The sequence below is a fragment of the Lytechinus pictus genome, chromosome 11 (genome assembly GCF_037042905.1).
Source record: "Lytechinus pictus isolate F3 Inbred chromosome 11, Lp3.0, whole genome shotgun sequence".
Classification (NCBI taxonomy): domain Eukaryota; kingdom Metazoa; phylum Echinodermata; class Echinoidea; order Temnopleuroida; family Toxopneustidae; genus Lytechinus; species Lytechinus pictus.
The window spans coordinates 20,727,853-20,749,700 of NC_087255.1; the positions used below are offsets into that span (position 1 = coordinate 20,727,853).

Here is a 21,848-nt window from a genome sequence, read left to right on the forward strand (position 1 = left end):
AACTAAAATTTTAGCCGACACACCAGCAATGAAAATGATGAGTCTTAATTTATCCAACAATATCCTAAGTCCGTAGGAAGCACAGCAAAAAATAAGATTTGATTTTTCATATAACGGAATGGTATTAGAAGAAGCATTATTTCCTGAAATTACGCAGACCCCCCAAACCGTGTGACTGGAAAAATACATGCAGGGATGATCTTGCTAAAAAATATTAAAATGACCAATTCAAAGATGAATGAATAAAATTGAATTATTTCGATCTCTTGGATATATGACACGGTTCAGTAAAATCTGTCAAGGTAATTAATCTCCAAGTCTGAAATAGTCTACAGTACTTCATTACACAGTTGGCATTAACCCAAATCGAAATGAATTATTGAAGTCGACTACTTAGTTTCATATAAATAATATAACAGCAATGAACATTAACATGTACATTGGAATATCAAGTAACCGATACATTCATGATGTAATGTACAAATGGTTGGAAACCCAAATATGATGTTAAAAAATATATAATTATTGAAGTTTACTACAACAGAATTATATCACTAATATAACAGCAATGAACATTTTCATGTACATTGAATTATCAAGTAGCAGATATGTTCATGATGTAATGTTACAGATGGAATGGAAACGGCGAAACGAGATAACCTGAATATATTACATTTCTGTGGTACAGAGAATTTTCATGAGATAACTAGATGTAAATTGCACATCGAAAACAAAGACATGAATACAACATGTACACTAAATACCATGACCATATTCTGCAATGTGAAATAAGTATAGATCTCTCAAAAGAAATGAGATTTAATCCAGCTGAATTTGTAATGAAAAAGCATGATTGAAATATGAAAATTACCTCAAAGATTTATTTAAATCATTTAACCCTTATTAAACTGGGGGGGGGTCAATTTGACCCCCCCTCGACAAATTTTGTCGCTACGCCGTCGCACGAATTTTTTTTACTGCGCCGCTCACTAACTTTTACTTTCAAGTCTTGCGCATCTTTTGAGACCAAATTTGCGACACCTGGGTAAAAAACAAAGAAATTCATAAGAATTTAAAAAGCAATAAAATACATAAGAAATTAATTCTATTTTTTGTAGATATTTGTTAGAAATGTAATAATTGATACTCCCACCAAAAATTTGCATTCTACTAGCTATATAAATTGAGTTAAAGGCAAATACATACACAAAAACCAAATTTATGGCAAATTTCATATGCTTATTTGCATAATTAATAAAAAATATTTAAAAAATATTTTTTGAAAATTTTACTATAAACTCTTGTAGTTTAAATCCGGCTCTACGCGCTTGCAAATTTTCGCGGCGATTGCGCAATCAGCGGCCGAGATCTTGAGGGGGGGGTCAAATTGACCCCCCCTAGTATATACTGGTCCGAAATAGCCCAGTTAAGATAGGGTTAAACAACCTTTGCTTCATTAAGCCAAGTAAAATTCAATACCTGTATTGAAACACATGAACTCTGATGAAAATGATAATTTCATTTTAATTTCTTGATAAACCTATTAATTACCGTGGATTCAATTTTATATGATCTGTATATCATTTTTCAAATTATAGGAAAATTGTCAATTGCAGCATCATTCAAATGGACAATAAAACATTAAACACTCATATACATACATGTATATAGCAGAGAAGTAATAGATAATTTTTATGGCAGTCATGTAATAAACATTTCATTTCAATTACTTATCATTTACTCCCAAATATACAAATTGCTGTTGCATTCAAGATAATATTTCTTCAAGTTCAAATGATGAAAGCTTACAAATTAAAGAGACTACAACAGAGACGGCGGAACATCAGGCTCGGAAAAAAGAAAGTGGAGGGGCACCTTTTGTCTGCCAAACAATACGTGCCCCTCCACTGTCATTGTATGAGCCTGACGTTCCACCGCCTCTGGACTACAAATGTGGAATGACAAAATGAGATGCTGCAAAAAAAATTGTGATTTAAGAATATTAAAGACGAGGGATTATGTCCGTGACGGGCAAAGAATTGAAGGGATACATACTCTGTAGGGGCAACTACCGTGAGATGCTGCCAATACAAAAGCGACAAAGAATTGATTAAGATATGACAAAAAATAGATCATAAATAATGATTGATAAAGTGGAATTCAGAATGCAAGGATATTCCTTGCCTAAACAAGGCAATAATACAGCTCCTTATTCTCACACTGTTTATTTTCAACTTGATACACCTTGAAATAGGATTCCTGCTATACCAAATCAATTTTTAATTTTGACGGTCGAAGGAAATACTGATTACCCTCTGTATCACTTTAATTCCCACATTATGGGAAAAAATATAAGAAATATAAATAATTGACTCTTATTTTGATATGATGTGATTGCACAGTTTATGTGGGTGGCTTGTTGTGTCCTGTTGTTAGGTTGTGAACCATTGTCTTGGTTGTGACTGGGGGCGCCGTGGTATCTACGGTGTGTCCGACATGGAAAAAATACATCTGAAATGAAAACAGAGAGTGAGGTGAGTCAAATGACATGTGTGTGTGTGTTAGATATAATGGGGGAGGGTACATCATAGAGAAATACAGAGAGACATTTACTGTAGTTGAGAAGAAGGCACAGAATAGAAAAAGGCAGGGGAAGAGAAACAAAGAGAAAGAATAGAAAAGAAATATGAAAGACAGAATAACAAGACAGAAAAAAGGACAAGAAGTGAGGCAAGGAGAAAGAGAACTTTGAAGAAAACAGGTACAATCTAAAATTATAATTTGTACGTCATGTGAACATTGGGTGCCAATTGTTCATAGGGGAGGGGGACTTATCATCATATCACAGCTTGAGATAACAACAATCCAAAATATCTAGCATCTTGCAGTTCTAAACTAGTATCACATTCAAAGGGGGAAAAAATATAAACTAGCACATCAATGATGTGGAGCTCATCCGGCATCTCGCAACAAAATTTAACACAATTTTGATTTCAGCCCAGTTGACACTGTAGGGAATTATATTATTTTGGTGACTTAAATTGAGGATATAGAATTGAAATTGATGAAGAAATGACATGGAAGCATTTTTTGTGATCTATGAATAAATTTCATATAAATTAAGCATAAATAATTTTCTAGTCAAAATTTCTTAACTCTGTGTAGAACCTTGGTGAACCTCATGTAGCTCTCAGATGGAACAAAAATAATCAAAATCAATCAACAAATAAATAATTTTGAAAATATATGAATGAATTAGCTTATTTAATGAGCTTCAAAATTCTGTGTTGAAATTTTGTATCACCACCTTGAGCTATCATATAAAGCAAACAAAATTGAAATTGATCAACAAATGAAGAAGAAAAAACAATTTTTTGTGAATTTTGACAAATGTGCATAAATTAGCATATTTAATGAATTTCAAAATTCTGTGTAGAAGTTTTGAATCCCCCACCTAGTGCTATCATATAAAGCAAACAGAATTGAAATCGGACTTGAAATGGCGAAGAAGCATTTTGAAATTGTGGACGGACGACAGACGACGGACGCCACGGCATAAGCTCATTTAGCCCTTCGGGCCGGATGGGCTAAAAAACATTGAAGAAAATATGACGAATGTCCTTATCAATAGTTCCAAGACAAGAATTAAGATCATCAGGGAAGGGGGGGGGGCTATATTTTCTATTATTATTTACCCGTTAGTCAAAATCAAACCCAACAGGAATTTACAGGGCTCTTTCAAAACCTCGGAGAGCTATTTCCATTTTGTGGGAAGATTACCCAATAACATAAAACAAACCTTGAAACCAATAGCGAGACCAGCGTGAAAAGCAAATACGAGGAAGAGAGCAATGGCAGCAAACTTCTTATCATCACTCTTGACCGACGGCCACAGGGCCAAGATTAGGACCGCACTAGAGAGAACCAGACCAACTAGGACCAAGACCCACCTGAGCCATTCTACATGAATCATCCACAGCAACTATGGAAAGAACAAAAAATAAGTAATACATTAACACTGCACACAACTAAAGTGAAATCTGAATAAATAGAACTTGTTATAATACATACAGTTTACATGTTGGTAAAAGTGCAATTGTTACAATAAAAGGCCGATGAATATAATAATGAATCAATAAATTCATACTGCACACTACCAATACAATTGAAATCTAAATAAATAAATGTTGATTCTAAACAATAAAGAGTATTATGTAAGTGCATCTACATAAAATGAAGAAATTAGAAAACATTACAGGTAGTTCCTTTAGACAGGTAGAGCTCATTTCATGCCGTTTACATTGTCAGTAATTACCGAAAGTATTAACCAACTCTTTATCTAAACAAATTACAGTAGTGGGCTCATAGTCAAGACAATGCTACCCTACTTTAATGAAAGAATTCAAATGATAAACTATCAAAATATATTTAAACCACTATTGAAAATAGGGCTGTGAATGATTGCATTACAAATAATCAAAAATTCCTATCTGTTAACATGTAAGGGATAAAGGTATTATGAAATGAAAAATGGAAGGAGTTTCATAAACAGACTGGTTGGACGTTTCACTTGGCAAAGTATGTTTCACCAGAGTTACTATGGTAACGGTCGCACACCCATGCTCCTCAGTCAATCAAATCAGGTAATATGGTAGATATGACAACACTTCAGATGACTTTTTTTTAATGTTGATCAAATGCTCTCCAGGTGTAAATAATGGCTTAATAAATTAACGGTAAAGTCCACCCAAGAAAATTCTTGATCTGAATCAATAGAGGAAAATCAAACAAGCACAACGCTGAAAATTTCATCAAAATCGGATGTGTAATAAGAAAGTTATGATATTTTAGAGTTTTGCTTAATTTCACAAAACAGATATATGCACATTCTGGTCTGTATTTAGAGAAGGGGACCGATGACATCACCCACTCACCATTTCTTTTGTATTTTATTTTATGAAATATTCTAATTTTCTCCTGACACAAAGATTTATTCCTCCCTGAACATGAGGATGTGGATATAATTGTTTTGTGTAATTAAGCTAAAATTTCATACTTTCTTATATTACATCCAATTTTCATGTAATTTTAAGCATTTTCTCTTTTGATTCAAATCAACATTTTTCTGGGGTGGACTTTTAAAACAACCTACCAAGGGCACTTACCGAAATAGGAATGTAAATAGTGAGCGAATAACCGTATAGACAGACCAATTCCAAGAAAGTATAGCCGCCTAGGTTTCCTCTGTGGTGTAAGAATCCATACAGGCAAGATGGGATAATCCAGGCATAGGCAAAAATGACTACTGCTGCTATTGTAACTGTTATGAGAGAAGGAGTGAATTAATAATAATAATAAATGTGATTTGTAATGCGCCAAATCCACTCTGCAGAGTGCCCAAGGCGCAGTGAATGAAATAGAGAAAGAGAATAGTATAAATACAGAGATAAATTAAGGAACAATTAAGAATAGGAAGCATTGAACAGACCCGTCTCTTAAGGTAGCATTTAAATGTGTCAATGGACGTGCATTCACGGATAACCAGGGGAAGATCTTTCCAGTGAACAGGGCCAGCATGAGCAAAAGCCCGTGCCCCCCATGTCTTAGTAGATTTGGGAACAACTAAGGAACCAGAGTTGGATGAATGAAGGGACCTGACAGGATTGTATTTGTTAATTTACAGATGCTGCAAGACTTTGAAGTTCTATTATATAGAAGCAGTTAGTACAATAAATTGTAAGACATCTATGGGAGACTGATGTCAATTGATTTACATGTTAAGGAGTTTTTTTTTCTCTCTCTTTTTCTTTTTCAATGTGCACTGACTGGTATTTTCAAAGACAAAATTTGATATACAGTCAGACATCTCTTATATTTACCCAATGAAGGGAGGAAGTCGCCAGAAGTGACTTTCCTTAGAAATTTGTATCGGCTCTCCTATCAAATGTGTAACATCTATCCATCCATAGTTAAACTGCAACTTAAGATCACAGTTTAAGTCAGACCAGAGTTCAGATATTTAAGTGTGCTATTTTGGCCATTTGATATACAGGAAACAAGGATTGATCACATGTTTAAAAAGGTTCATATCAATGATAAATGATCAATTTTTTTTTTAATCTAAAAGAGGTATTCCAGGCTGAAAATAATACGATTGCAGCAGAGGAAGAAAAAAGTTACGAAATTTTAAAGATTTGCATTATTTCGGTGAAAAGGTTTTATATGCCTGTCTTCATGGTTATTCAGTGAACAAACTGATATCATGTCCCTACTTTTTCTATTTTACATTAAGTTGTGTTTATTCAATTTTTATCCAACTAAAAAATAGATTGACAACTGATTTAATGCATGTGATATTCATTGCTGCAACTTATGTTATTAAAAGGGAGACATATCATACACACATGTATGAAAATATGAATAACATACATGTAAGAAAACGGAAAGTGGGGATGTGACATCATCAGCCCACCTAACGATTGTTCATGACGTCGTAAATATGACTTTTTCACAAAATATTGCTAAACTTTAAATTAAATAACTTTGTTATTTGTCATCAGATTTTGGTGAACTTTACAGCATTTTGCTTTGTGAATTTTACTCTATTTATTTAGATATATTGTGTTCAGCCAGGAGTACCCCTTCATCTATCAAGCTGGCATTACCATTTGAGAAGTGTGCATGCCATATGTAGGTTGATGAATGCATATTAACAATGTAATCGGCCATGTCCCCACTGATAGCGATGGTGAAAACAAGGGTAATACATACCCATATGGGACCTGGATGGAAAAAAAAATGGAATGAAAGCAAATTATTTCAAATCCATTAAAAGTTTAACTCAATAATTTCCAAACCTGAAGACAAAAAAGGGGGAGGGAACAAAGGCAACTGTGCGGTGACAGATTCATGTTAGAACAGGGGTGTAAATACAAAGCAAACCTAAAGATGGGTCAAATAACAAAAACAGAAGAGTGTTTAAATGAGTTAACAATGAAGTTTAAAATTTAAATCAAGTTACAAATTATATCTTATTGTAATGGGTATGACTGTATACTTGAATAAAAAAATACTCAAACTTTACTATTTAAATGAAAATATGTGTACATGTAGCTTTCAGTCTCAAGGAAATAATAACAATAGAACACTATAATTATTCCCACCTTGTCTTGACAAACTAATTCTCCATTTTCAGTTTTCAAGAATGAAAATTTCATGTCTTCGGACCTTGTAGTTCAAAGTCTGAAGACTAATCCACTAAGCCACAACACTTCTATATAGTCAATGTGTTAAAGGCTAAGTTAGAGTTCTGGTAAAGAAATCTAATTTCGACAGGAAATGGTTGGACGGAATCATAAATTGTTTATCATAAACTAGAATGCTTATTTAAACAGTTTTAATTCAGGCTTGCTTGAAATTATATTTATTTCATTACCACATGCTTTTCCTGGTACTACAAACACAGCAAACAACATGTGGGACCAAACTATTAATGGACAAACGTTTTTCAGAAATTTGTCTGATCTTCCTTTGCTCATTACTATAATTTTACATTATCTTGATAAACCTTTTAACATCGTTTGCCCCGAAAGCAGAAGATGGCAGGTTCGACTCCCACTGGTTCCAATTTTTTCTGACTTATGATTTTCATTACAGATCATGCATACCGATCTTAAACAAATAGGAGTAGTGCCGAAAATTTGTAAACAAATCAGATATCGTTTGTATGTTTTTATCATGACTCTTTCCTTTCTACCTCTTCCACCTTCTCTGTCTCCCCTCTCTTTCTGTTTCTCTCTCTCTAATTTATGTGTATGCATTTGTGTGTGTGTTTTATTGTTACATATGTATTTTTAATGTATAATTTGTATTATGTTATAATGTATAATCTGTATTATAATGTTTACCCAAAATGTTTATGTTGGGACCCTGCTTACAAGCACTGTGCTTATTAAGGGTATCCCTCCATTTTTAAACTATGTATCAGTACTTTATGTCATATTTTTATGTACACTGATTTTTAAAGATGGTGAATAAATTGAAATTGAATTGAATTGAATTGAATGTTTTTTTCATATTTGTGCGTAAGTTTTTTTTCAATTCTGTGAAAATTTTACTTTCTGTTGTTATCAGTATGTACCAGGGGGTGTCCCACAAAGAATTATGACTTAGAGTCATGCTTAAATGCTGTCGTGCACAGATATGTCATGCGCAATGTTATTGTTTAATATGCAGAAGTGCGCGTCATCTAAGTATGATTTGACCAATGCAGTGATGCCGTTAATATCGCAGGAAAATGGGGATTTAAGTGCGACTCTATGGCCCGTATTCTGTAATCAGGTTTAACTTAGACCACGGTCTAACTCTGTGCTAAAATTATGGGGAGCCAAAAGTTCAACAATTTTGTTTATATTGTATATTTCTTTTTGTTTCCTTTTGCTTTCATAATGAAGGGAAATACTTCAGTTATCATTCCCAGACAATTATGAACAATTTGGGTGTCATATGAGTTAATACTTTTAATGTGTACTGTTAGGGATTTGTGCTCCAATTGGCTCTCCATAGTTGAACCGCAACTTTAAACCAGGGTTTAATTTAAACCAGAGTTTAGAATAAAGGCCTATGTCACACTTAACTTTTTGTGAAACACCCCCCTGAGTTTATCTTGAAGGATAAAATGACAGTGCTCACCATAGAGATCAGGAGAAGGTCTGATGTGGGAATCTAGGAAGCTCTTGGTAGGGTTTGGGATGAAGGAGCCGAGGAGACGACGGCCCACCTGGGAGGTATCCACGTCAAAGAACTGCTGATAGTACTCAAAGGTCCACAGTGACGGCTGCTTCTTCTGTCCAGATAACAGCTATAGAGGAAAAGGGAGTAACATTTAAAAATAACAATAATACTAATAATAATAGGCATTTATATAATGCCTTCTATCTAGAAATATTCCATTCTGAGGCTACGCGCATTGTTATTGTTCTCCCAGAAATGTCTTCCAGCGGTCAGTGCATTCAAGGAATTAATACTGCCGGGTACCCATTCATCTCACCTGGGTTGAGTGCAGCATAATGCGAGTGAATTTCTTGCTGAAGCCACTCCATGGTTGGGATTCAAACCCAATTCCCTCTGATTGAAAGGTAGAAAGGTAAGAGTCATAACCACAACCACAACGCCCCCGCTTGAGAAAGATATTAATTTACTTTATTAAGGAGTGTAAAATTACTGGTGAATTCAAAATTCAAAGTTTTTGCAAATTTTTCAACGAAAAAAAAAAAAAAAAAAGACAAAGTTCCATCTGTCCAGCGCAAATTTTATAATCCATGCAATGTTTGCATTTTGAGTGAAAGGATTAACCTTCAACTTTGTTGGATTTGGGATACCCGCTGTCATCTATATTTAGACCAAAAGTACACACTCATAGGCACCAGGAGCAGGGGAAAAATCACGAAGGCTGGCAAAATGCTCAAAAGAGCACTGGAAAATCCCAATTCATTGCAAAGTTAAAGCTTATCCAATGTTGCAGATTTCGGCAGAAAGATGTGAAAAGTAGCTCTTGAAAATAATAATGTTATGCCTGAGCGGAGACTTGACAGTTGATACTCTTGATTTTCTGGGGTCCCCAGGGGGTTTAAATCAAATACAGAATTCTGAGTCCCACCTTTGAATGAGAGGTAATTTTAGTCTTTGTTATGCCTTTTTTATCAAATCTATTTTTCTATTTCTTTGGTCCTGAAATGTTGTACTCGATCGATTAATTACTGGTAAATAACTGTGATTTTTCATGATTATTTTTTAATAAAAAAAAAATTATTTAAAAAATTCATTGATAATACCTCAGTATCACCCTCATCATCATCTAGGGGATCATCATCATGGAAGGCAGTATGAACTTGAGCAGGTTTGGTTGGAGTATCATTCAAGTCTTGAAGAAGAGAGGCATCTCCAAAGTCTGAAAGAGGAAACAAATTATATCCCATGATCATTTGTTTGGCGTCCCCTGTGCCTGGGAGGTAAAAAGCGAACTGAATCACTATGACCAGCAAGTGTCTCCTCCTGATATATCTGAACTGGGGGGGGTGCAGATCGACAAATAGTTTCCCCCTTCTCTTGCATGTATACAAATAGTGCAGAGAATGGGTTCTTAAAGTGCAAAGGTGGGGACTCTCCTCTACACAAGGCCACATTTAATGTCCTATAAGGAATGTTTTCTATTGTAACATAGCCTGCATTCCCTGGAACGGGAGGGGCACATTTACATACAATGCAGGCTTTAGTCATCCGCACAGGGAGGACTCAAACCCACAACTTTTGGTTCACCAGGCAGACCCTTTACCGACTGAGCTAACTTGCTCCCATTATCATCATTACCATACAATCACAGAATCCATCAAAATTATCACTCAAGTGTTTAATTGCTGAAAATCACTTGACAGTCAATTTCATTGTTAAGTTTTTTGTTAATTTTTATTTTCCCATTGGTGGAGAAATATAGAAATGCGCCCTAAAGAAAAATGACCTTGCCCGAAAGTCTCAATGAGACTGCGGTGTGCACATCTCATGCTTGAGTGAACCCTGAACTTCAAACACTGTTCTCTGTAATTTGTGAAGCTCTCAATTAGTTTCTCCTGCATTCAATCAAGTAATTGTTGGATTATTGTTGATCAATTTTGACAAGTTATATATCGGTTTGAAGCTTAGATTGCGCTTTTTCAAACTCAATAATAATCCAAAAATTCATTTTGGGTGAGTTTTTGTTGGTTTGGGGGTGGCTGGTCACATATATGGTAAAAAAATAAGATATTTACCTTGAAAATTCAAATCTGTCTGTTCATCATCCTGTGAAGAGAAATAACCAGAAGGAATCGTGATTAATGTTGAAGGCAGTTTGGTATCACGTCTGCTTGAATGCAAAATATCATGATTGTAGGTGGTCTACACACTTGTCCAGAAAATCTTATTGAAGATAATGGGTGTTGTCAGTGTGTGAAATTAACGAGTGAAAAAAACGAGAAACAAGGCAAACGCCAAGCGTCGTCTCGCCTGCATATTGCAGTCATGAAGAGACTGCATGTCAAAACTATGCTATATGACTTAGATGGACCTCTGTTACGAGTTTGGCGATCCCACCTCGAAGCTACATGTACAGAAAGTTATTGTGTGTACAACACAGCACAGTGCCAGTCATGGTAAGTTCATTGACCTTTGACCTTAATCAAATTCAACTCACATTTGAACTTTCCCTGCACCTTCAAAAGATGGACCTTGTGTATGAATTTGGCAATCCTACCTCGAAGATATAGAAAGTTATTGTGTGTACAGCACAGCAGTGCCAGTCATGGAAAGTTCATTGACCTTTGACCTTATTCAAATTCGGCTCATATTTGAACTTGACCTGCACCTTCAAGAGATGGACCTCCGTTATGAATTTGGCGATCTCACCTCGAAGCTATAGAAAGTTATTGTGTGTACAACACAGCACAGTGCCAGTCATGGAAAGTTCATTGACCTTTGACCTTAATCAAATTCGACTCATATTCGAACTTGACCTGTAACTTCAAGAGATGGACCTCTGTTATGAATTTGGCGATCTCACCTCGAAGCTATAGAAAGTTATTGTGTGTACAACACAACACAGTGCCAGTCATGGAAAGTTCATTGACCTTTGATCTTATTCAAATTTGAACTTGACCTGTGCCTTCAGGAGATGGACCTCTGGTATGAATTTGGTGATCCCACCTCGAAGATATAGAAAGTTATTATGTGTACAACACAGCACAGTGCCAGTCATGGAAAGTTCATTGACCTTTGACCTTATTCAAATTCGACTCATATTCGAACTTGACCTGTGCCTTCAGGAGATGGACCTCTGGTATGAATTTGGTGATCCCACCTCAAAGCTATAGAAAGTTATTGGGTGTACAACACAATTGTTGACGACGACGACGACGCCGGAAATAGTGATACCTATGTCTACAAAAACAAGAAACAAGAAAAAAATAAAGAGAATATGAAAGAGCAGAATGCCAAAGGGAGTTCAGTGTAGTGCTGGTCGATATTTGATTTCAATGTAAGTTGATCATCACCGCAAAATATATCGCTGATAACACGATATTGATATAACACTGTCTGAAAATCCATTTATATAGCATGTTGATTATGAGTTGCAATTCAGTGAGAGAAGGGAATGGGGAAATGAGAGCGAGGCTTTCATTGCATTGGTGCGTGTCCATGAAAAGCTGACATTTGGGTACCAACTTACGAAGTTCTGAGTTGTTGTAAAGCAATACAGCAGCATTATGGTCAATAAATACTGATTGAACTTTCCATAATTGACAATATTTTGGTCGCATCGTGTTACCATGATATACACTGTATCAACATGCAGGCCTACATGTATGGTACGTGCATATTATCACCTCACGCACTGGATATGGGTGGGTCTAATAGATTACTGCCAAACAGTTATAACTTACAAGATCAGAGCTGGTTCTTATTTATTCCATTGCATAAAACATGTTGTTGATTAAATGAGGACTTACCGTTTGATCTTTATTTTATGAATAAATTAGAAGTTATTACACAAGATCCTGCCTACACATGCGCCATCATGATTCAAAGCTCCAGTTAAAAGTTGACTCGCCTATTGTACTGGAGCCTCAACTCAACTGGAGCTGTGGCTGTGCTTGGGAAAGTTGCTTTTCCCCGTCCATCCCCCCCCCCCCCAGCTGAAACAGTAAATTGCTGATTCGTCCACTGCCAACCTGTCCACTCACGACATGGTCTACCTTCATTTAGTCTAATGCCATTCCATCCATCAACATTTTGTTTAACAACCATTTGGTCCAATCACCATTTCATCTATAACCATTTCATCTCATAATAACCAGGCAGTTGGTCTAATATTTATTTTCATTTATTTTGCAGAATTTCAAGATTCTAACACTACAGTGACACTAATTTAAAAATTTGGACTAAATGGCTATTGAACCAACTGGTTATTAGACGAAATGGTGATTAGACCATGTGGATATTGGATGAATAGATGGTAGACCAAATGATAGTAAATTACTAGGCGAGTTGGCCAATATTGCATAAAATGGGACAAAGTGGCATTGCCATTGCCATTGGACCAAATCAAAGGAAAATATACTGCTGAAACAACTTGCGCAGCGCGCAGCAAAAGACTGCTCATGCGCAGGCGGGATCACATGTAATAACGATTGAGGAAATATGGGCATTATCCTGGGGCTCGTTTCTCAACACCTGGTGGGTGTTTCATAAAGCTGCTCGTAAAGTTACGCACAACTTTACGAACGACTGGAACATGTTCTTATGTCCTAAATGAATGACATTGGGATGTACCATCTATCACAAGAAGGGGTCACCAGTCGTGCGTAAAGTCATTTGTATCTTACGAACAGCTTTATGAAACACCCACCAGGACAAGTTAGTCATATCTTTATCCACCAACCACAGAGTGAGTTCCAATCTTACTAAACCCGTTTCATGAAATGCATCCTAACTAGAATCCCTTGATATCGATACTATCGATAGAAAGAGCAGACGAGACATAGCCTTAGTCACATAATAGCATAATTTCTAAAAAGCAAAAATATGATAAAACTGCAATTATTGCGATGAATTTAGAAATACATCTATTCAAGATAATAGCATAGGCAAAATATGTACCATGCACACTCAAACTTTGAAGTTTGAAGAATGGAGTATTCAATTGCTGAGAAAATGAAATTAAGAATAATTCATTTCATGACTAAAAAATCACATGTGGACGTTGAGATGGGTAGGCCTACCCCCAGGTAGCCTGGAGGCGTCTGGGGAGTGAAAGACATATACTGTACGTATGGTCCCTCCCCTAACGCCTGGGAGCCTAAGCTATATTCCCACACGCACGGGTACAAAACCTGAAACTTTCGCCCCCGAGATTTCTACTTTCCCTCTAAAAGATCTAGCCCTAAAACATGTACATGGAGTTAAACTCCATTCCCAACATTTCTGCGATATTGATTACATTTTTAAAGAAGAATTCATGAAAAAAAACGAGGAAAATGTTATGAAAAGATGAGAGAGCTTACGGCCGTGTTTACGTCGCCATCTTGATTTCTTTGTCTTCCGCTTGGCGACAGCACGCAATCGCGTGCTGATTGCGTGCTGTCGCCAAGCGGAAGACAAAGAAATCAAGATGGCGACGTAAACACGGCCGTAAGCTCTCTCATCTTTTCATAACATTTTCCTCGTTTTTTTTCATGAATTCTTCTTTAAAAATGTAATCAATATCGCAGAAATGTTGGGAATGGAGTTTAACTCCATGTACATGTTTTAGGGCTAGATCTTTTAGAGGGAAAGTAGAAATCTCGGGGGCGAAAGTTTCAGGTTTTGTACCCGTGCGTGTGGGAATATAGCTTAGGCTCCCAGGCGTTAGGGGAGGGACCATACGTACAGTATATGTCTTTCACTCCCCAGACGCCTCCAGGCTACCCCCAGGATAGTAAATTTTAATAGTTTACGGAAGAAAACCACAATGGTTTTCTTTGTAAAATATTGATAATTATGTTTATTTATGGTTCCAAACATCATCAAAATATTGTTTAACATAAATTTTTTAAATCTTTAGATTCCGAAACACATGATTTGATAAAATTCTTTGCATAAAATTAGAGATAGAATTTATCAAAATGTTGATAAGGGTCTGAAAACAAATACGAGACCAGTTATGGATGACCTGACGTGGTAGAATCTTTATCAATTTAATTATTTTACTAATTCAAAATGAATGGTTTTGTGGAGTTTTACCAACAGTTTTTATAGTTTCTGTGCATTACAATTATTATTGACTGATCTATCACACCTGGGACTTTTGCAATGTAATTTCAACTTCTATGATTGATTACGTATTTAATTTTCAAATGTCGATTCACTTTTGCATATCATAGTCTACACACGTAATGATGCCACTACGTCATTACGAAAGAAGTTATGACACAGCGGACAAGTAGCTCACTATCTCCGATTTAGTCAAGAAGTTAGACTTATGACGGTGTTGAGAAACGGGCCCATGGTTTAACTTTAAGTCATCTGTCCATTCACTGGGCGCTGAGCTGACGCTACACCGAAGAGGCCTACACGAAAATCAACATGTGGGACAATAATCAACATTACCTTATCAACATCAACTATCAATCCAGTAGTTTCTGCCATTTCCCCTGTAATCTTATTAAAAATCTAGTTCACTTGGTAGCTGCTTAGGCTTATATCAGAGTAACTACTCTGATGTATAGAGAAGACGAAATATCGACAAAAATCTTCCAAACACCTTTCTTTTTTTAGAGAAGGCAGCTGTTCCACGTCAAGGCAAGGACTAGTCTTGCGTAGTCAGACACCAAATTGTAATTTGAAGTTAGCTAGCTCGGCCATATCATCTTCAGAGTCGCGTCGAGAGCCAACCCCTGTAAGCTTTCCGTTTAATAATTTTATTCATTTATCTTATTATCATGTCTCTACCATTGCCTTCTCTAGACGATTAATATGGAGTTTTAAGCTGACTTATAGTAAAAGTAAACTAGAGTCTGTTTATACAGACTAATAGATGTAAACTCTCTTGTTAAAGGTCAAGTCCACCTCAGAAAAATGTCGATTTGAATCAATAGAGAAAAATCAGACAAGCACAATGCTGAAAATTTCATCAAAATCGGATGTAAAATAAGAAAGTTATGATTTTTCAAAGTTTCGCTTATTTTTAACAAAATAGTTATATGAACGAGCCAGTTACATCCAAATGAGAGAGTCGATGATGTCACTCACTCACTATTTCTTTTGTTTTTTATTGTTTTAATTATACAATATTTCAATTTTTACGAATTTGATGATTATGACCTCCTTGCCTGAAGCACACAATGATAAAATAATGGAATTCCACGTGTTCAGGGAGGAATGAAACTTCATTTCACATGATAATGACGAGAAAATAAAAATATTTCATATTTCATATAATAAAATACAAAAGAAATAGTGAGTGAGTGATGTCATCAGTTTCTCATTTGCATACCGACCGAGATGTGCATATAACTGTTTTGTGAAATGAAGCGAAACTTTAAAATGCCATAACTTTCTTATTTTACATCCGATTTTGATGAAATTTTCAGTGTTATGCTTGTTGAATTTTTCTCTTTTTATTCAAATCAAGTTTTTGTTGGGGTGGACTTGTCCTATAACAAAAAAAAGGAAGATAATTTTTTCATCATTTTCCTCTGCATTCATATATAATATTTTTTTAATGAAATAACGAACTAGAATATGGTGATTATTTTTTTAATGAATAATAGACATAGTCACTTTTAGTCAGTCATACTCAGATGAAATATAAATGTTTAACAATATTCTAAACAAAAATAATTAGGCTTATATACTGTTGTCCAATTATCATTTTTTAGTAAATAAATCTATGTGTAAGCAAATAGATTGAACAAAAAAGAAAAACCAAAACGGAATTCAATTATTTTACAAATACATTCATACACAGAATGGATACGGTCTACTGCCTCGAGAAATATGCCTGCTATTAATAAAATTATAATAATACATGAGATTTGTATATAGCGCACTTTCCATCTTGATTAGATGCTCAAGGGCTCAATTCGCTTCAGAGCAGAACAACAAAAACTATTTGCATATAATATATGTTTGAACAATAAGTCAATGTCTATCAAAAAGTGTTCTTAAACACGTATGTTTTCAGGTTGCCCTTGGAAGTGGCCGCTGCCTGGTTTTCAAACTCTTTGGAAGAGAATTCCACAGTTTAGGCCCTGCATGAGCAAAGGCCCGTTCCCCCGCATGATTGCTTAACTGGAAAGTTGTAAGAGATTAGATGATGAGGATCGTAAATTTCTTGAGGGTTGGTAATTATGCATCAAAGACTTGTTATTGTACCTGGGGGAAGTTCCATTGACTATATGAAAAATCTAAAGAAGGATTTTAAAGACTATGCGTTCCTTCAGGGCAACCACTGAGTTTTCAATATAGGGGTGATGTGGCTGCGCTTGCTAGATAGAGTTACGCGCAGCTGCATCTTGCAACCTTTTGCAATTTCCCAAGTTGAAAATCTGGTAAGTTTTAAAGGAGGCTATTACCAGGGGCCGCGGAAGCGGGGGCTGGGGGCTTCAGTTTTTTTTTTCCAAAACCGTGTACAAAAACGTAAAAATGACCAAATGATTGTGATTTTTTTTACATGGTCAGCCCCCCCCCCCTCCCCTACTTTGAAAACGGTTCCGCGGCCCCTATACGGCAAGATATGAGTGAATGTACTATTAGTAGTAGTAGTAGTAGTAGTAGTAGTAGTAGTAGTAGTAGTAGTAGTAGTAGTAGTAGTAGTAGTAGTAGTAGTAGAAGTAGTAGTAGTAGTAGTAGTGTAGTAGTAGTAGTATAGTAGTAGAAGTAGTAGTAGTAGTAGTAGTAGTAGTAGTAGTAGTAGTAGTAGTAGTAGTAGTAGTAGTAGTAGTAGTATCATCACCATTATTATTATTATTATCTTTTAGTGTAGAAAATAATGGCATTAGCTTAATGAGTAAACAAAATTTAAACCAAAGTCTGAACATACTGAGACGAATTAACAGAAACACATTACAAATTCTTGGAACAGTTTTGTTCAACCTGAACATCAAATTTATTGTAACAAATTCTATAATTAGATTTCCACAATACACTTAGCACTGTGTATATAATAAATTCCAGTCGGCACTTTATCGCCTTATCTGCCTAGTTTTGTGTTTGAACCACAACGACAAGACTTGGAATATCCAATATGATGACACAAGCCCCATGATAATACACGACCTAGTACTCTGGACCATCAATCCAATCAAAATAGAGTGAAATCCATTGAGCAAAACGCTGGAAAATAATCAACAAAATATGATAACATCTAATAAAGTTCAGATAAAGTTCAACAATGAGAACGGGGGAGCGATTCATGAAAGGTCCTGTTTTATCCGACAGTTGCCATATAGTAACAATGCCTCTCAGCCAATCAAAACCAAGGAAAGTTGTCAGATCTGACATCTTGTCGGATGAAAATGTTAATGAAACACTCCCCAGTTATGTACGCCGTCATAAATAGGGCCTTGGTAATAGGTGAGTGATGATGTCATTTCCCCACTTTTTGTCTTTCTTTTTATCTATCTTTACATTTTAAATGATAGAGGTATAGATTTAAACGACAAAAAATCTATGCGCTTTTGTATTTTCCTTCTATCCCATCCCCCTTCTTTCTCTTTTATTTTTCACGTAAGTTACCCCGGTGTATATATTCTGGAACACAAATCAGTTTTACATGATAAGTTCAAGCGTGATATTGGCCGCATAAAACAAAATAATAATGCAATTGTTTTATATATATATATATAATATATAATAAATATAACATAATTATTCATTTCAAACAATCGTGGAGTTTTGTCATGAAAGGACTTGTCGGATTTCTTTTGACCGACAATTCTTGCTTTATGCGACAGTTACCATAGGAACTGTGCTTCTCGACCAATCAAAATCAAGGAAAGTTGTCAGATCCTACAAACCGGTCAGAGAAAAATGTAGTATAATATTATAGTTCAAGACCTATTCATTCACTTAATATTAAAAAACATCATCCATTTGCAATAAATGGGTCTTACCAGATTGCGTAATCTTACAGACAGGAAATTGGTATTTGGAGTATGGAACCTTACAAATTTCCTTTAATAAAACATCTTTTCCCCTTTTTAAACAGACCTGTTCTGTTAAATTGCAGAAAAATTCCTGTTTTATGAATTTACAGAATGATTCTGTTATTGGTTTCTGCAAAAATCTTCTTTTTTATGTAAAATCAGGGTTTTTTTAACAGTGTATTATTATTTATTATTTATACTACGCTTTTTCCATTAGGCCCAAGCGCTAACAATCAGTTAATCAAATCGTGTTATAATAATGTGAGAACTACAACGAAAAGGATGATGCTTTTCTGAACATTGCTATAGTGATGGAGACTGCATCCATTGTTTACCAATGGATTTTACTGTTCTTCATAATGAAGCACACATTAAGAATAATTTCAAGAACAGGGTATTAATTCAACGCGAAATAATTATGATCTAAAACAAGAATTTAATTTATTGAAGACACACATAACACACCGATGACTGTCTTTTCACTCTTCGAATATGTTATTAGGTCTACTTCAAAAATCTGACACGTATAGCAGGGCCCTAGGAGCGATTAATTTATATTGTGGGTACTGTCTCGCCTGCATTACGCAATTCGATATAGCAGCAGTGCTTCCTTTGAAAAACAGCTAATGAATAATCATTCACAGAAGAAAACACTAATATGATAATGAAATATTATGTCCATTGACCCAAAATGACCTTTGACCCTGATCATGTGACCTAAGACATGTGCAAAACGATCATTCATACTTGATTACCCGTATGTCGATGTTTCATGAGTACCATAAAACTTCCTAAGTTATGATGCCAATTCAACACATACTCCCAACACGGCCAGAGTTCATTGACCTTTAAATGACCTTTGATCTTGGCCATGATGTTCCTGAAACACACACAGGGTATTCAGGGATACATTGCTGCTCTTATGTCCAAGTTTCATGAACTAAATCCATAGACTTTTAAAGTTATGATGACAATTCCACATATACCCCCAACATTACCAAAGTTTGCTGACCCTAAATGACATTTGACCTTGATAATGTGACCTGAATCTAGCACAAGATGTTCAAGGATACTCGATTGCTCTTATGTCCAAGTTTCATTAACTAAATAGACTTTTAACGTTATGATGACAATTCCTCAAATACCCCAAATATGACCAAAGTTCATTGACCCTAATGACCTTTGACCTTGGTCATGTGACCTGAAACTCGTGCATGATATTCAGAAATACATGGTCACTCTTATATCCAAGTTTCATGAACTAGATCTATAAACGTTTAAAGTTATGATGACAATTCCTCAAATAACCCCAACATGGCCAAAGTTAGTTGACCCTACGTGACCGTTGACCTAAATCATGTGACGTGAAACTCAGGCAGGATATTTAGTGATACACTATAACCCTTATGTCTAAGTTTTATGAACTAGGTTTATAGACTTTTGAAGTTATGACAACATTTCAAAAACTTAACCTTGATTAAGATTTCGATATTGATTCCCCCAACATGGTCTAAGTTCATTGACCCTAAATGACCTTTGACCTTGATCATGTGACCTGAAACTAAGGCAGGATATTCAGTAATACTTCATTACCCTTAGGTCCAAGTTTCATGAACTAGGTCCATATACTTTCTAAGTTATGATGACATTTCAAAAACTTAACCTTGGTTAAGATTTCAATGTTGACGACGCCGCCGTCGCCGTCTCCGTCGGAAAAGCGGCGCCTATAGCCTCGCTCTGCTACGCAGGCGAGACAAAAATGAAGGTCACTTTGGTTACGGTTTTTACACACATCTTTTCAGAATACCTGGGGGTGCTGCCTATGGAGAATGATACACGCAGCACCCCCAATGATTTTTTTTTTTTTTTGGGGGGGGGGTACTTCAGCACCCCCAGTAGCCCCGCTTCCCATGGCCATGAAGTATATACAAATAAAGATAAAATATTTCATTAACATATCATAGCACCTTTCCGGCACTTTTTCCAAAGCATGATACAAAGCGCATTGAACAAAGAAAGAAAAATAGGGAAACTCATGTTGGGGTCTAATAAGTAAATCTAAATATAAACCCCCCCCCCCCGTTGAAAATGGGGGTGATATTTTCTATGGAGCAAATGTATACCAAACTAACAAGGGATTCAGTATTCTGACAGGGGTCGCGACGATCTCCAGATGTTTTTTTTCTTCCATAAGTGAAAATTAACCTTTATCATAATTTCAAACCATGCACTTTCTTTTCACTACTTTCCATTTCTCTTTCTTCAGTAATATTGGATTCCCCTTACTTTCCTTTGTTTTGATCGCTTCTTATTGGCCTTTCTTAATTTTGTGATCACATGAAGAACAGAGGGGCCATCATCCTATCCCCTACTATACTGATTCTGCGACCTGACTGATCTTAATATTCAAAATGCAAAATTATGATAGTTAAGAAATGTTAACTGAAATTGAAAGTATTTGACATATTTCTTAAAAGACCGTCACAGAATTTTTTTTTTTTTTTTTGTGACGTCATAGAAGAGCATCTCCCCCTGTCGTGTGATATAAATTTGTAATGTTATTTTCTCCCCCCCCCAAAAAAAAAAAAATATATATATATATTTGGGCGTGTGACATAGCATCAGACATATTATTTCATATAAGGCCTTCTGGTAGAAGAAAAAAGGTTTTATTCATCATGTTCTATTAAATGTGGAATTTATCATGGGGGAGCTGCTTGCACATAAATACTCATAACTTTTTTATATGCTGGATTTTCATCAGATCTTCGCTAATATTCTTTCTATATTTCTTGCTTTCATTTAAGCCAACTTGTTTCAATGGTGAACTTCTCCTTTAATGCTAAAATCCTAAACACCAATGTCTATACCCAATTATATTGCATATTCATTGGACGCTGTGATTTCATATTCAAGTGTTGACGCTCTCTACGCTCGTTGGCTTATCCCAAATTTCGGCTAACACGTTTCCATTTAGACCCAATTTTGAAACGACCCGATGAGTTGTAGGTTGAAATATAGGCATGCAGGTAGAATAAACAATGTGTACCGAAAGTTAGAACTAAACTCCATGTTCACTACAGGAGTCATTCACGATATCTGTATCCAGCTCATAAAAGCCGTTTACTGGGT

The 21,848-nt window shown here is 35.6% G+C and overlaps 2 protein-coding genes across 3 annotated transcripts in view; both read right to left on the reverse strand.

Annotated features, from left to right (window-relative positions):
* Positions 1–1,517: 1,517 nt before the first annotated feature.
* On the reverse strand, positions 1,518–15,392 carry LOC129271954 (protein YIPF1-like). 2 transcript variants are annotated; one of them, XR_010295176.1, is made up of 9 exons: positions 15,178–15,392; positions 10,806–10,836; positions 9,834–9,949; positions 8,692–8,860; positions 6,666–6,782; positions 5,166–5,320; positions 3,800–3,982; positions 1,924–2,511; positions 1,518–1,875 (listed from the first exon to the last, which is right to left on the reverse strand). XR_010295176.1 is itself a non-coding variant. In XM_064106976.1 (8 exons), the coding sequence occupies exons 1-8, from the start codon at positions 15,214–15,216 to the stop codon at positions 2,404–2,406; spliced, it is 918 nt and encodes a 305-aa protein (XP_063963046.1). In that variant the 5' UTR covers positions 15,217–15,392; the 3' UTR covers positions 1,518–2,403. The 2 variants fall into 2 exon arrangements, 1 of the variants encoding a protein (XP_063963046.1); XM_064106976.1 differs by having other exon boundaries at positions 1,518–2,511.
* A 5,189-nt stretch (positions 15,393–20,581) lies between these two features.
* Positions 20,582–21,848, reverse strand: part of LOC129271955 (organic cation transporter protein-like) — a 24,363-nt gene continuing 23,096 nt past the window's right edge. The window contains exon 12 of the mRNA XM_064106977.1: positions 20,582–21,848. This exon is cut by the window's right edge and continues 29 nt beyond it. Coding sequence (XP_063963047.1) covers positions 21,778–21,848 — 71 coding nt within the window. The 3' untranslated portion in view covers positions 20,582–21,777.